The following is a 14807-nucleotide window of genomic DNA, read 5'->3' as shown; positions in this document are numbered from 1 at the left end:
ACTCTCTCTGGTTACTGGGGGAGGTTACTGGTGTTTTAAGATGTAGAGGGAACAAATCTGATGATGGTGTAAATAAAGGAAAGGTGGGATCATAAGCTCTGACCCTGCCTTCTCTGTTGTTTTAACTGTCATTTAGGCTCTCCTGGTAAAGACTCTCTGATTTTAGCTCTTTCACTTTCCATAAAGCATTTTTGCAGCTGGGAGCAGCAGCCCTGTTTCCTGCTCTCTACTGTGCTAACCTCAGCAGAGCCCAGCTCTGGCGTGCTGCTTCTGTCCTACAGTGGAAGAGCCGGCTGCACTGCAAGATGGACACCAAGCTTACAGGAGCTAATCCTGTCTTTGCTATGAGCTATTTGAGGCAGCTGTTAAGTCTTAACATCCCTTGTTCTTCCAGCAGTAAATTAGCAGCCTGCTGGGGTTTGCTGAGAGACTTACGTTCCTTCAGGGCTACAAAGTCCTCTCAGGTTGTCAGGGGAGCATTCTCTAAAATAAGTGTTTTGGGGAAGGGCTTCCCCACCTACCTTTCATCAAGACATTAACATTTTCAGAGTTTCTGGTATTTGGAACACATTTACTCAGCACTCTCTTGTCTTGGAAGGAGACAATCTGAGCTGGAGGGCTGTCTGTCTTGTTTCTCCTGTCTTGAGAACTTTTGCTGTCATCTTGCTTGGGGCTTCTGTAGCGTATTAAGTAGTGTAAAAAATTTTTTTGCCTCTGTGGATGTCTGATGTCAAGTTTGCTTAGTGACTTCAGTGGACTGACACCGTGGAGGGGAAGGCTGTCTGTAGGGAATAAGTATTTGCACAGTGCAGCTGTGTGGCTTAGTTAATTACTGTCTATTTCTGCAGAGCCTGGGTATTATGAAGATGGGTCCTTTGGGATCCGAATAGAAAATGTTGTCCTCGTGATCCCTGCTGAAACCAAGGTGAATGACCCTCTCAAGATGCACCTTTCTCTGTGACTTTTTAGTTATGAAACTTAAAGTACTGGAATTTGAGGTGGGACTGTACTGGAAACAGTCAGAGTCTTACTCAAGACTCCTGATCTCCAAAACCCTGCTATGGTGAAGACTGACTCTAAGTCTCCCTTGCTAATGGGGGCACAGAAGACAGTTCTGCTTCTGTAGAGTTTCCATAGGTTGAAATGTGCATGTAAGAGTTGTTTTAAAATGTTTTCTCTCTGGCTGTCAAGAGCCAGAAGCATCTTTATTCAGGCCCTTGGAGTCATTGCTGTAGAACTGGTTAATCTTTCAAGTTGGGATTTTCTTCTCTGCTAGAGAGTCCTCAGTGGCAGCAGAAACAAAACTACAGGCAGATTTTGATATTATCGATGCTAGTCTGTCTGGGTTATGCCTTTAGAAATGCCAAACTGAAAACAACCATGTAGTCATCAAGCTGAGTCCTGTACAATGGTGACTTGGGACATGACCTTTAAAAAGTGACCGCTGAAAGGAATAACTAAGGTTTGTATTGAGATTCTTTGCTTGAGCTATAAGAAAAACGTTGTTGTAAGATTCTACCATCCTATCTGAATGTTACCTGGATTGTTCTGTAGTGATGACATAAACCAAGGAGTAAGTGTGATCTGGCTGGAGCTGTTTCTAAAACTTTAAAACCCTGTTTGTCTTTCTGCTGCAGTACAATTTCAAAAACAGAGGGAGCCTGACTTTTGAACCCTTAACCCTGGTTCCAATCCAGACGAAAATGATTGATGTTAATTTGCTGACACAAAAAGAGGTAAGTGAAGCAGGGCATTTGCATTGCCACCTTTGTGCTAGAACCAGCTTGTTCTGTTCTGTTTGCAAGAACCCCTGGCCTCTGTTCCATTTCATGCATCCAGAGAGTCATCCTGAGCAATCTGACTTGATTTTAACCTTGATTCAGCTTTGAGTGGGAGGGTAGACTAGAGAAATGCTTCAGAGGTCCTTCCAATCTAAATTATTCTATAATGAAGGCAGTGAGGACCCCTCTGATCATATTTTGGTAGTTTCCTTGATACAGTATTTGCCACTGTCATCTCAGTTTTTCTCCTTCTGCCTTAATTGCTTCTGTTAGATGATTGTGCTGTCTTCCCAGACTAATGACTGTCTCATGTTGTTGTCTGTATCTGCTCATGACCAATCCCACATTCTGCAGCACACACATAGACTCTGAGCAGCCATCATTCCTACCTGTTTGGCAGCATTTATTTCCTGAAGACCTTCATGCTATAAAGTTTCTGTTTCGGTCTCCCACTGTTTCTCTTCTGTTTCTGCCTTCACTGTGGTCTGTTTCTTCCTATTTTTTCACCATACTCTTTTATTTTGCTCAACCCATCCTCCTTTTCTGAATGATAATCCTATTTGCATTTCCTGTTACTCAAGATGACTCTGCAGAGTACTGAGATCTGCCAGAAGGTTACCTGTTCAGATCAATAGGGCAACTTGTGTCTCAGGACTGCATTGTTCAGCGACAAATTTGCAAAGCTATTTACTAGGCTGTGCCAAGGCAGCTGTCCTGACTTGCTGGAGGGAGTGATTTGCAGAGACTTTAAATACTTGTCAGCTGAACCAAACCTTGGCTCCTCTGAAAACCTGTGATGAATTGCTTCAGTTCCTGCCCTCATCAAAAGTTACTTCCATAATTAGGGGTCTGTCTCTTTGGAACAGCATCCCATCCCAGCCTAACAACTCAGTCCCAGAGAGCACAAGGGCCAGCAAATGTCTTTGACTGTACACAAATTGTAAGGGCAGCGACTCTTCTGTGTCTGTGCTGAATGCCATACCCTCCCTTTCTCTAGTGTAACTGGGTGAATGACTACCATCAGAAGTGCAGGGAAGTGATTGGAGCAGAACTGGAGAGGCAAGGCCGGCACGAAGCTCTGCAGTGGCTCATCCGAGAGACGGAGCCTCTCGTCAGGGTCCAGTAGCACCGCACGTGTCTGCGGTGTGCAGAACATCAGGACCTCTCATTGTCACAGGAATCTGTCGGTTTTGGGCCTTGACACCACTGGGAGAATGGTCTTCAATAAACCTCTGGAAATCAGGAAGGGATTTCATGTTTCTCCCCCACTAACATGTGAGGGTTATGTGGGGGCAAACAGAGTTAGTGTCTGAGCAATTGTTTTTTGGGGGGAGAGGGGTTGAAAATAGAGAACAAAATAAATTGGCATGTTGCCTTTGAAACAGGGGTCTTATTGAACTGGTGGTTCTAAGAGGCAATACTGGAATATTTTATACTGTCTGTTTTTTCACTGTGAAAACTCAGTATTTTTGCATATTTGGGTTCCAGTTGCTGAGATGCTACCCACACAGCAGGACTGATGACCGAATAAAAGTTTGCAAGCCACTGTTTGCTCCATCTGCTTTCTCTTGCAGTCAGTGATGGGTTGGGTTTGACAGCTCGAAGAAGGGCAAGAACCAGGTAATTCCACCTTTGTGTGTGGAAGCAGCTCAGGCAGTGAAGAAGAACGTACAGGGCTGCCCTGTGCTGCCCCAAGCAGTGGGTTCTGCCTGTGCTTTGGGACAGATTGTGGAAGGGATGTGGTGACACGCAGTGCAGGGCGCCCAGTCCAATAATTTTGTCTTGTTATGGCTAACTAAGTACTTGTATAACCCTTGGCAGTGCAGGATGTGTGGGCAGTATCATGGAATTGCAGCTCTTTCTGGACACAGAGGAGTTAAATTTAAAAAATAATGTATACAATAGCCCAAAGAAGGCCTCCGTGCAACTTTGATTCGAAATCAGCCTGGCCTTGGCCACCGGGAAGGGTGCTCTGGACTGCCAGGCAGAGCACAAAGACATCTAGTGGTGGAGTGAGCTACTGCAAGTTAAACACGGGTGCGAGATCTTCCCCCCAGCCCGGCGAGAGGATGTCTCTGCTCTGCAGTCTTCTGAAAATCACGAAGTGCAGGGGCGTCAAAGCCTTGTCTGCAATGTTAAATGATGGGGTGAGAATGTGTTTACTGGGTGAAGTCGTCATTCCTAGAATTTACAGAGGAAGTATTCTGATCAAGTTGAATACTGGATCTAAAAACAGTCGAGTAGCAGCAACTGAAATTCCTAGTGTTTTAAAGAAATGTTGTGGGCCTATGGAAATGGTCACATACATAATTTTCTTCTTCCCTCCCCCCAAGAAATTCTGAGAGGGAAATGTTAATCTCTGTTAAGTGGCATGAAATTATTAATTACCTCAAGAGTTCTGGAAATTGGAAGCACTATCACAAAACCAAGCAGAAAAGGACTGGGAAGAGAAACAAAGTTGCCTGGACTCTTAGCTACGTTATCCAACAACATGATAAACTGAAAGTGCTTTAAAATGTCATTTTCACATCCCAGCCTCTGCAGGTGTGTGCCTGTATTTAAATATCCAGATGGTTTCCCACCACCACCTGGTGACACTGTCCCGAGAAACCCATCTTGCCCATCAGCCAGGCTGCTGCGGCTCATGAGCGTGTGCTGTTGATTAAAACAGGTGGGGAACAGGTTTCTACCAAAGGTGCCTGTTGCCCACATAAGTACTGCCTGTGCCACAGGATCAAAGAACAATCGAGGGATCTGAGCAGGTTGTGCTGTGACAAAGCAGGACTTTGATCCTGAACAACTGGGGAGTTGGCAGCTGAATGCTGGGCCGGAGGGAGATTGGTGAGGCTGGAGGGCAGCAGCTCACCAGGGTGGTGGTGGAAGCTCAAGCAGATGATGCTGCAGGTTGGTGAAGACCTGAGGGGGTGTTGCTCAGCTGACCACGGGTGTTCCCAGGAGTGGTGTCCCAGATGTCCTAGTAAAGACCCGTCCCAGGTCGGTCTCTCCTCAAACTCAAAGGCAAGCATTTCTCATGGGAAGACAGAAGAGGAAGATTTACACCAAACAGTGAAACGCAACAGCCAGTGAAGCTTTTGCTCCCTTGACCCAAAGACACTGTGCTGGCTGAGGCACATCAGGCGCAAGGGGGGACATAACAGCAAATGCAATTTGCTAGGTTTGAGTGGCCACCTTGGACCTCTTCCCCAACCCAGTTCCCTCTTCACACTCAGATGCCAACATGGGGCCATTCCCACCTAGACACCAGAAATTCATGGGTGTCTTCCATGCCAAAGGCCCCTCCAGTGCACAGGGACAGAGGCAGGGTGATCCAGATTGTCTTTTAAGGGGACCTCAGCAGAAACCTCCTTCATTTCACTCCCCCGCTTGTCACCCTGTGCCACCTCCTCCCCGTGGGCTTTCCTTGCAGGGAGTCTGCCGACGTGTCTCGGTCACGGCTCGCAGATCTTTGCCCTTTTCTCAGGTTTGGTGCCTCAGCAGAGAGAAACGGGTGTTCTGCAGGGCTGTCTGACACCCATTCCTAACTCTGAGGCGTTTGTCTCTCCCTTTTCATTCCTTGAAAACACAACCACTTTTCCCACCCTTTCCCATCTGAGCTTCGTGTTTCCAATGGAAACTAAACTCAGCTTTTTTTTTTTACCCTCCTCCTTCCAGGCTTTGGTTTATTCTGTCAGTGCCCCCTTTCCCTGGGAGGTTTCTCCCTGCCTGTCTCCTGGTGGAAGGAAAAAAAATCAAAGAGTGGAGCAAGGAATAGAATGAATGGAAACCAAGTTTCTGTCAGGGTTGGTGTTTATTTTTGTATGGGTGCTGTCCACAGAAATGGCCATAAAATTGCACAGCTCAAGAGAAGAATCATTATTTGATTTGATTTAAAAAACAAATACTATTTTATTTCCATAGAGGGTTTTTTTTCCCTGTCATTTTCAATGCCAACATGCTTAGCGGTCTAACTTCAAGCCATTCAGGGCTGCAGTGCTTTTAACCCAGCACTGAAAAGCACCTTAATGCTTGCTATGCAGCCTGTCCTTGCTGGGGTAAGTCCCTCTGGTCCTATCGCTTCACTCAGCTCCAGAGCTCAGTGGGTAGCTGCATTCCACCATCACCTCATCCTGTTTCTACCCCTGGGACAAGACTTCAGCAAATGCAAACTACACTCAAGGTCCATGGTGGTCACCCTGATTTATGCCACCAGAGCACATCCCCCTCAGCTGTTTGGTAACGTTTGTGCTGGAAATCTGCAGCTCTGCAGTTACTGTGCTTAGGGGCTCTGAAATTCTTTGTTTCCCTCAGAGTGAAAATGTGACAGTGTGAGACAGACCCTATATTTCAGTGGGGAAAATCCCCCATTTGCCTTACTGCTCAGTCACCAATGGTGACGTGTGTGTTGGCAGCGTGCCTGTTGGTGTACAAGGCTTTTGAGGCAAATGGACCATTTCTCCTTGAGCAGAGGGATTCATATTCATTCATCACCAGCAACAAATGCTCCTTCCCTCCATAAGCCAGGTGACTGCTTGGCTTCTCCACAGTCCCCCCTCCTTCCTCAATCTGTGGGTATTACCTTATTTACCTGGCAGCAGTAAAATCTGGTTGTTTTTTAACTTAAGTGGCTCATAACTCACCTGTAATGGAAACCCCGCTATTGTTCGCAGGACTTTTAAACCCATCACTTCCCACGACAGCTCTTGGAGCAGGTTTTGATTTACCCCAGCCCAGACTCAGAAAGAAAAAGAAAACTTCTGAGGACATGGTTGCTGAGGGCCTCCTCAGCAAATGTAGTAAGTAGCCCAGCCTGATGTTCAAGCTGCACACCACACAGGGAATTAGTTGCCCAGTAATGACAAGGGATTGGGGTGTGTTGTGGGGCACAGATGGTTACTCCTGTGGTTCCTTCAGCAGATAATGACAGAGGCAGGTGGTTGGAGCAGCCAGATGTTAAAGCTCTCCTGGGGATCAGGAGATTGCACTTTATTTTTATTTTTTTTGGTGTGTTTGGTTTTTTTCCCCTGCTATTTCACTACCATGAGGTGCTCTGAGGAGTCTCCTTTGGGTACTGTGTGGCTGAGGACTGTTAACAAGGAGAACATCTGCATTTTGGAAGATACTCATGAAAGGCTGAATGAGGCTCCTCAATTAACCAGACAACTGTCTAAAAACCACCCGCTATTGGCACCTGATGCCCTGAGAGGTCTTTTCCCAACATCATCTCCTTTTTGCACTCTGCGGGGGTGAGTTGGCAGCAGGTGCTAAGGTTTATTGCCACTTATTTTTGCTGACTTGTAGCAGTTCACACCTCATTCATGGAGTCCTCTGTGTCTTCTTTTTTGGGAAGATAATGCAGGCCTGGGCATCTGGTGGAGGTGTCTGGAGATCAGGAGTTAAGTAAGTTGCCTGGTGTCACTGCCCTCTGCTTGTTTTACATGATTAGGACAAAACTCCCCATGGCTTTGGATGTAATAAGAAAAAAAAATGAAACAAGAGCCTCTGGAGAGTAGAAATGTGAACTGGGTTAGTGCTTAATTAAGTTGCCTATTAACAGTTGTGTAGTGGCCTGGAAGAATTTTAATGTACCAATTAAAGCAAGGAGCTATCTCCTCAGCTTTCCACCTCCTCTGGGGACGCTGTCAAGAACAGGGAGCTTGCAGATCAAGTGCTGTTTATTTTGCTCCTTCCAGCTTGTTAAAATTGTTTTAAATTTGGGATGTGGCTGATGCCCACGGACGAGTTTGCTTCCATGAGGCAGTGGAGTGATTTCTGTCTGGTGAGGATTAGCACAGGAACGAAACGGGACCATAAGGGTCCTTAAAGCCCCTCCTGTTTCTTACAGTTTCTGTGCACAGAGAAGGAGGGGGTGTGGTGGCTGCAGGGCAGCTCCACGCTGATGATGGGGTGCTTTGCTTTGGCACATGCAGCCCAGGCAGCTGGTGTGGGCTCACAGTGCCTGTTTGCAAGGGGCATGTCAAATGTTCCTGCCCATTCGCTGGCTGTCCCATCACCGTATTGCACCAGCCCTCAGGAGGGTGCCCAGCTCCATTGAAAGCTGCAGGGATGGAGGGTCCCCCATCAGGTGAGGTGGTTGGTCAGTGAGCATTGCTTCTCCAATGACTAGGAACCTTCTGAATTACAGCTAGAAGGTACTTTAGGCCACTTTGGAGCAATTTATTCAAATTGCTCTCTAATGTGCTGATGGGATCAGTTGTACCTCCTGTTTCTGACCAGCCTGAACAAGAAACAGGTCAAGTCCTTGTCTAATCACTATGCCCAAGACCCTGCTCATCCTTCTTCCTCCAGGAAGAACTCATGAGAGGACTCATGAGCAAAACCAGATGGGCTTTAGCCACCACATTCCTTGAGAGCTAGCTTTTTGGAAGAAGAAATTTAACCCCAGGGTTGGTATGTCATGTTATGCTCTCACATGCAATCTACCTTGGATATGGACAAGCTAAGCTCAGTCACAAAGCACTAAGAAGAAAAGACTGAGCAGGAAGAGTAGATGAAACCTCACTGTCTGGTGGAGAAGGGGCTTGAGAACAACGGGAACCATCAACCTCCTCTCATCTGAACAGCATAGTCTGGACCCCTCCACAGTATCTCTTAGAGGCAGGGGTGGGAGGAAAGCTGCAAGGGGAAAGTGGCTCAGGAGTTTGACCAGGAGGAGGGTAAGGATAGCCAGATCACTTCAGCTCGCAGGAGGATGGTAGGGGGATGAACTAGCCCTCTGTGGGCACCAGGGGGTGCTTTAGATGGGGAATAAACAGCTTTCCAGCCACAGCCCTTTGTGATGGGCTTGGCCAGGGGCACAGGGACATCAATGGAAAGGTCTGAGGAGGATTCATGCTGAACAAGCCTGCTGATGGACAAGTTGGTCTGTGTGATCATCTCTCTTCTGCTGGCTGTTCAGGGAAAGGCTGCAGGCAGAGGGGTGGGGGAGGCAGTTGCAGGGTTTAGAAACTGGGATCGGAAAAATGTAAAGGCAGAGGCCTGGACTCCTCTAACAAACCTTCATCCTGATGAGAAGAGACCCTGTGCTTCCTCACTCCCAGTCCAGGCTTTGTCCAGGGTGAATGTCAGTGCATGCAATGCGGATGGTGATCCTGACCACAAACACACAGAACCAGCAGAGAGCAGCCTAGGGAATACAAATGGACAGAGTGAAATGCCATTTTCAAACCTTAAATTGCTTGTATTTTGCTGGGCTGAGGGCTGTAGTAGAGTTTGGCTCCTTGGGGCTGCCAGTTGCCAGCTTTCCTGGGAGCACGGGCTCCAACATGATGCTGCCCTGCTCCCATGATGCACTGTCTGCAGGGCAATGTCCATGCTCAGATGGCATTTGAAGACAAGAAATCCAATCCCATCCTTCATCCATTTTTCATGTACCTGCCAGTGGTGTGCTCTGGCTCCTGGTGTCACAGGAGCCTTTTGCCTGCAGAGCCTGAGGGTGGGTGCCCTCCCCGTGCATGCTCCCCTGTGTATCCTTTCTCACAGCAGTCCTGGGAGCAGTTTGGACTGGTCCTGCTTAAAAACCAGTCTGTGGCCAGCATGTTATAATTGTCCCCCAAAATGGAGCATTAGCCAATTGGAGAGGGTACACTGTGATCTTTTGATATACCCCCCCCACCACCGCACCCAGCATTGTGTCAGGCAGCCATGGCCTGGCATCTCCAGAGCTGGAGCAGCTCCCACTCACTGCACCCTGTCCCTCTGTGCATCCCCTCTCCTGCACAGATGCTGCTCTCCTGTCTGCAGCGGCAGGGGACTCGTCCTTCGTTTCCATTTGCATTTGGATCACATCTTCCAATAAACACCACCACGTTCCTCTTGAGGTCTGAATAGGAAATGAGCTGGGGAATTTCAGACGAAGGTAGCATTAATTTGGAGAGCCGTGGTCTTCTAGGAGGGGCCTTAAGGAGCTTGAAGCGGTTGTAAGAATATGTGCTCAAATCCAAACAGGCAGCTTGGTAAGTAGAAAGTTGAGGAAAGTGTCCTCTTCTCCTTGTATGCTATTAATATTTAGGGCCAGGCTTCAATTATTCATTCCTTCGGGGCGTGCTTTTATCATCTCATTGCTACAGGATTAGGTTGGGCACCTTCTCTGGGCGCTCAGGAAAGACCTTTTTATGAGGTTGGCGAATTTCGTATCTGAGAGGCTTTTTGCAAGCAAAATATATGCCATGCCATTAGTGAGGAAAAGCAAATCTTGCCCATCCCCACCCACCGCTTCTTTAAGACCGTGCAGAGCTGAGTTTTAGGAGATGTACAGGATCTGGCCTTGGCTGGAGTTGGGATAATCCAGCATGGCTTGATGAGGGGGTGACATTAGATAGACCTAGACCAGGTCCGTACACATCCATGACCCATGGCACAGCCAGCTTGTTTGCCTGAGCTGTGGACAAATTGAAGTACTCTGTGATTAAATACTCCAAATTATTGACATGTGTGCTATAAATACCTGACTTGTTAATAGCCTGTCTTCCCGCTGGCTCGCAAAGCCTGACAGCCAGCCGGCTAGAATGAGGGTAATCAGATTGCATGTTTCTGAGCACAGCTTGATCAGGGCAGGGGCTGGGAAGGGTTCTATTTTATTTGCCCAAATAGTCTTTTTATTTAATTCAGCAAAGCCAACCATGGAATTAACATTCCCTGCTTCCCTTCGGGAGCCTGAGTCTCTGTGGGAGCTCAACACCACAGCAATCACTGTGATTTCAGACTTGGTTACAATGAGGGATAAAGAAGAAATGTGGTTTTTTTTCCTGGCTTTCAAAAATACTTTGTAGGGTTATTCTGTTCTGGGGTGAGATTATAAAGTCATGATAAGACCATGAAAAGTTTTGCCAACTAAAAGCCTGGAAACATTATTGAGCCAAAAAACTGACATCCATCAAATCATTTAGTTTTCACTGGTTTAGAAGATAATTTGTAAATGCTGGCAATTCTAATTAAACTTAAAGGTTTGGATTAATTTTTTTTAATGCAACAACAACAACAAAAAAGGAGAAGGTGGGATTTTTCAATGTAGAACTTGTTGGAACAAGGCAATCTGACGATTTTTGAAACTGTATTAATATATTTTTTTACATAAATCTGGTGACACCTGGCCCTGATCCTCTGTGTGGACTGAATTTTGAAGAACTAGAATTTTTCAGATGAGAAACACAAAAAGAATACCCTCCCCTTAAGTCAAACATTTTGCTCAAAAATTCCTGCTGCAGGGATTGCACTACTCCTGAGAAGTAGGAGTAGCATCTAAGGTGCATTGAGCTTTATGTTTGTCCTGTCAAACAGAGCTGACACCTTGTGTTTGTTTTCCACAGTCAGTAGAGAGACACAGGTCACCCCAGAGACATAACATACTTGTGAGTCGAAGTGTCCTTCTGGGGTTATCACCTTCTCCCCTGACTTGACAGACAGACAAGACTTTTCTCTCAGCCATCTCAGGCACATGGTTACACCTAGGTGGAGCAAATAAACCCGTGTCCAAGTGACAAGATTCAGGATTGACATGCCAACCTCTCCTTTGCTTGGGCAATGATTCCTTCTTAGGACCTTCCCCACCCCCTGTCTGGGTGCAATGCTGTGGTATCACTCCTGAAGTGATTGCATCATTTAAAAAGTTCTGAACTATTCAGAATTTTAAAACGTTTCCAGTGAGGACCTACAGCTCTGAACCCATCGCTTTTTGAACACAGCTGGATGGGAAATGCCATGGTAAGCACGGACTGAGCCTGGTGAGAGGCTTGGCAGACCACACTCGTGGCCAGCAGCCATTGTCTCATCCTTGCTGATGCTGAGACCTGCTGTGGGATCTGCAGGCAGACAGCACCATGTGCCAGTACAGACCAGCGATCAAACTGCTTCCCACCCCTGCTGCCCACAGCTGAGCTGTGATAACACGTGTTTCCTCTAACACCTTGTCTAGACAAGGGTGAGGCAGTTTAAAAGAGCTCGCCACCTGGGGCAAAGATGTCAGGTGCTGTTACCATCGCTGGGTTTCCCACAGGGCAAAGAGAACAAGGGTTTCCACTTGGCAAAGCGAGAACCTCTGGACACTGATGCTTTCACCTTTCCTTCACTGGAGGTAATGGTACCCGCATGCCTTGCTGTGCAGGGGTGGTGATGGAGATGTCTCATGGAATTAAGTGCTCCTTGCTGCTCGTTAGGCAGATGGCATTGCCTGGCTTTTGCTGCAGAGCAGAGGGGACAGGAGGCAGGTGCCTGGGCCGTTGCTTAAAAAGTATCATAGAATCGTAGGGGTTGGAAGGACCTTGAGAGTTCATCGGGTCCAACTCCCCTGCCAAAGCAGCTCCCCAGCTCATATTGCAGGTAGCCCCTCTCCATGAGAGCACCGTTTAAAGATGCTTTTTATTACTACCACAGGAACAAAGTTGGCTGCTTCCATAACACATTAATGCAAACATCATGTGTTTGCCTCACAGGGAGTCAGCAACACAACCCCTTCCTGGGCAGGAAGCAGTAAGTAGGACTCCCTCTACTTTGGGATAACCAGCCCCTTACAAAGCCAGGCTGAAATGTAACATCTCCTGTAAAAACCTTCCCCTGTCAGCACTGTTAGTGGTGATAGCGTCAGCAGCTTGATGGAGAGATACCCAGCCCCCTCACCCTTCCTCACAGGATCTTTCCACCAAAAGCTGTGAACCCATTTTATATTAAAGGCTCAGCATAGGAGGCTCAGTAGGACTCAGTTTTTAATTGGGAAATATCGATAGAAACAGCTTTTTGTGTGTGTGTGTGTGTGCTGCCTCTTGCTTTAGCAGCAGTGGTAATAATTTCTTATCAGCTCTGGATTCTGCAAGCGACCCCAGCTGAGCGCTCGGGAAGTGCCGGCATGAAAGAGGGGGCACCACAGGCCCTGAGACAGGGGTGGAGTGCAGGAACGGTAACTGGCAGTAAAAGCTGACAACCAGAAATTAATGTCGCTTTTAACTGTCAACTCTCAGTAAAAATAAACCTTGAAACTTGCCAGGCCTGGCTGTAAAATCACGTGGGCCTTGCTTGCACTGGCTGAGCACGCTGCACTCTCTGCGCAATGCCTGTCTGGCTCGTTAGACATGATGTGGGCTGAAAGTTGGAGATCAGTGTGGTCCTACCTTCCCTGTCCTGGGATGGAAGATGGGCTCCAGGGCCCTCCTGAGCACTGAAAATCATCCTAAGAAGAGCTGGGACACCCACCTTCTCCTGAACCTGAAGATACAAAGTTTTCTTGCAACATGTGTGATCACAGGTTGTTGTGCATGATCTGGCTAGCTGGAAAAGCTCCCAGGTAACTGGTAAAGCTTCTGAGAGGGCAGAAAAGTACTAATAGTAGTATGGAAGAGGGTCTCTAGAAGAAGGCCTTCTGTCTCCTTTTATTCACTTCTCTGTGCGTGGAGGGACATTGCTGACTTGATCATAGGTCAGAGACTTTTTACCTTGAAGTATCTGAGACACAGACCTACAGAGAGGAAGAGGATGGGTTCCCAAAATTAGGGTGAAGAATTATAAAATCCAGAAAAGATCTAGCTGCTGAATCAAGAGAAGACATGCAATGGCACCAAAGAAGCACCAGAGTCACAAATAACCTGGTAATAACCCTGCAGAAGAGCAGGTTCCCATCACCTTTAAAGAACAAAGAAAGTGGTCAAGCATTTATAATTGCATCTCATAGTCATGGAACTGTTAATACAAGCCATCCCACCATTAATAACGGTCTGCCTAGCATTAAGAATTGCACTGCAGAAGCAGGATTTTGCCAGTTTTGCAACATCAGCAAATTTAATCTGCTGCAGCGCTAGAACCAGTCACTGCAGGGATGATGTTGGTTTGCATCCCGTGCATTTAGTGACATGAGAAAATCATCAGGCATTAATTCAAAGTGATTAACTCAGGAACATGCAAATGAGAAGGCTGAGTGGAAGCACGTAAACCCTGTGTTGCAGAACCAGAGCTTGGTTCCTGGGTCGGCCTAGGTTCACCGCCTCCCAGCAAGCCTTCAGTGCCCAGGGGCAGAGAGCTGAAGCAAAGGTGCTGGCAGCAATGGAGGATCGAGGATGACTTTGGGGCTGGCACTCAGCTACCTGGGTGGCAGAAACCCAGCAAGGAGGGAGACCTACAACTGTTGGTGGGCAGTGAGTAGGGCAGGAGAGCCTGGCCAGGTGGGTCAGTGTGGTCGGGAGGCTTCACACACGAGAGGCCTGAAACAAACCCTATCCAGAGAGAGTGCAGGGATGCTCCTTGTAACAAGCAAAGCAGGATGACCTATCCCTGCTCAGTCCATTGCATACTGAATAAGGCTCTCAGCTATCCGTGACATTTTCACAGCACTTGACAGTGTGAAAGTGCTTATAAAAGAGGAAACAGCCCAGGGAGAAGAGCCTTTCCACAGCCCTCCTTGTTTGCTGGGGAACAGTCAGGGGACCTATGCAGGCTCTGCCCTGGTGACAGTGTCAGGATCAGATTCAAGCCCAGCACAAATTGCTCTTCAATTAGCACCTGTCCCCCAGGCTCAGGATGACTTTTGGGAAGATGACAGCCATAAGGCTCCTCCATCTCACTGGGGAGCACCCACAACCCTGCAATAAAGAAGAAGCTGTAGTGATTTGCTCTCTGCTTTTGAGAACAAAATATTGGCTTGCTCTGTAACACACAGCCCAGCTGGCAAAGACAAACTAGATCATTAAGACAATAGAAACAGTGAGTGTACAGAGAAACATGGAAAAATGACTCTGAGACGCGCTCACATTTTATGCATTTACTGGGATAAAACATCGAGTCTATCATATTAATTCAGAATGTCAAAGATATAGCTTATGCTAATTTAATTAAAAGCAGCATCCTGGTGCACAAGGATAAGGAGCTGAATTAATATTGTGCACCACCCACTAATTTTGCCTGCCATGGGTGTGCTTAGCCTGGGCCACTCTGATGTACTCATGGGTCTGTCTTTCTGGCCAGGATGGATATCCTCACACCACGCTACCAAAATTGGACAGGGTCAAATTTCATGTTTTTCAGCCC

General features: G+C 47.2%; 1 protein-coding gene across 1 annotated transcript in view; it reads left to right on the top strand.

Moving 5' to 3' along the window:
• The window catches only part of XPNPEP1 (X-prolyl aminopeptidase 1), a 33335-nt gene extending 30010 nt beyond the window's left edge, over positions 1 to 3325 (top strand). The window contains exons 19-21 of the mRNA XM_084264471.1: positions 849 to 925; positions 1638 to 1736; positions 2779 to 3325. Of these exons, the coding sequence (XP_084120597.1) occupies positions 849 to 925; positions 1638 to 1736; positions 2779 to 2907 (305 nt within the window). The 3' untranslated portion in view covers positions 2908 to 3325. The remainder of the gene's footprint in view (positions 1 to 848; positions 926 to 1637; positions 1737 to 2778) is intronic.
• Positions 3326 to 14807: the final 11482 nt, after the last annotated feature.

This window comes from Gallinula chloropus (assembly GCF_964237585.1).
Source record: "Gallinula chloropus genome assembly, chromosome: 5".
NCBI classification, from domain to species: Eukaryota; Metazoa; Chordata; class Aves; order Gruiformes; family Rallidae; genus Gallinula; species Gallinula chloropus.
The sequence above is the reverse complement of the archived record's forward strand: the minus strand, read 5'-3'. Positions and strand labels throughout refer to the sequence as shown.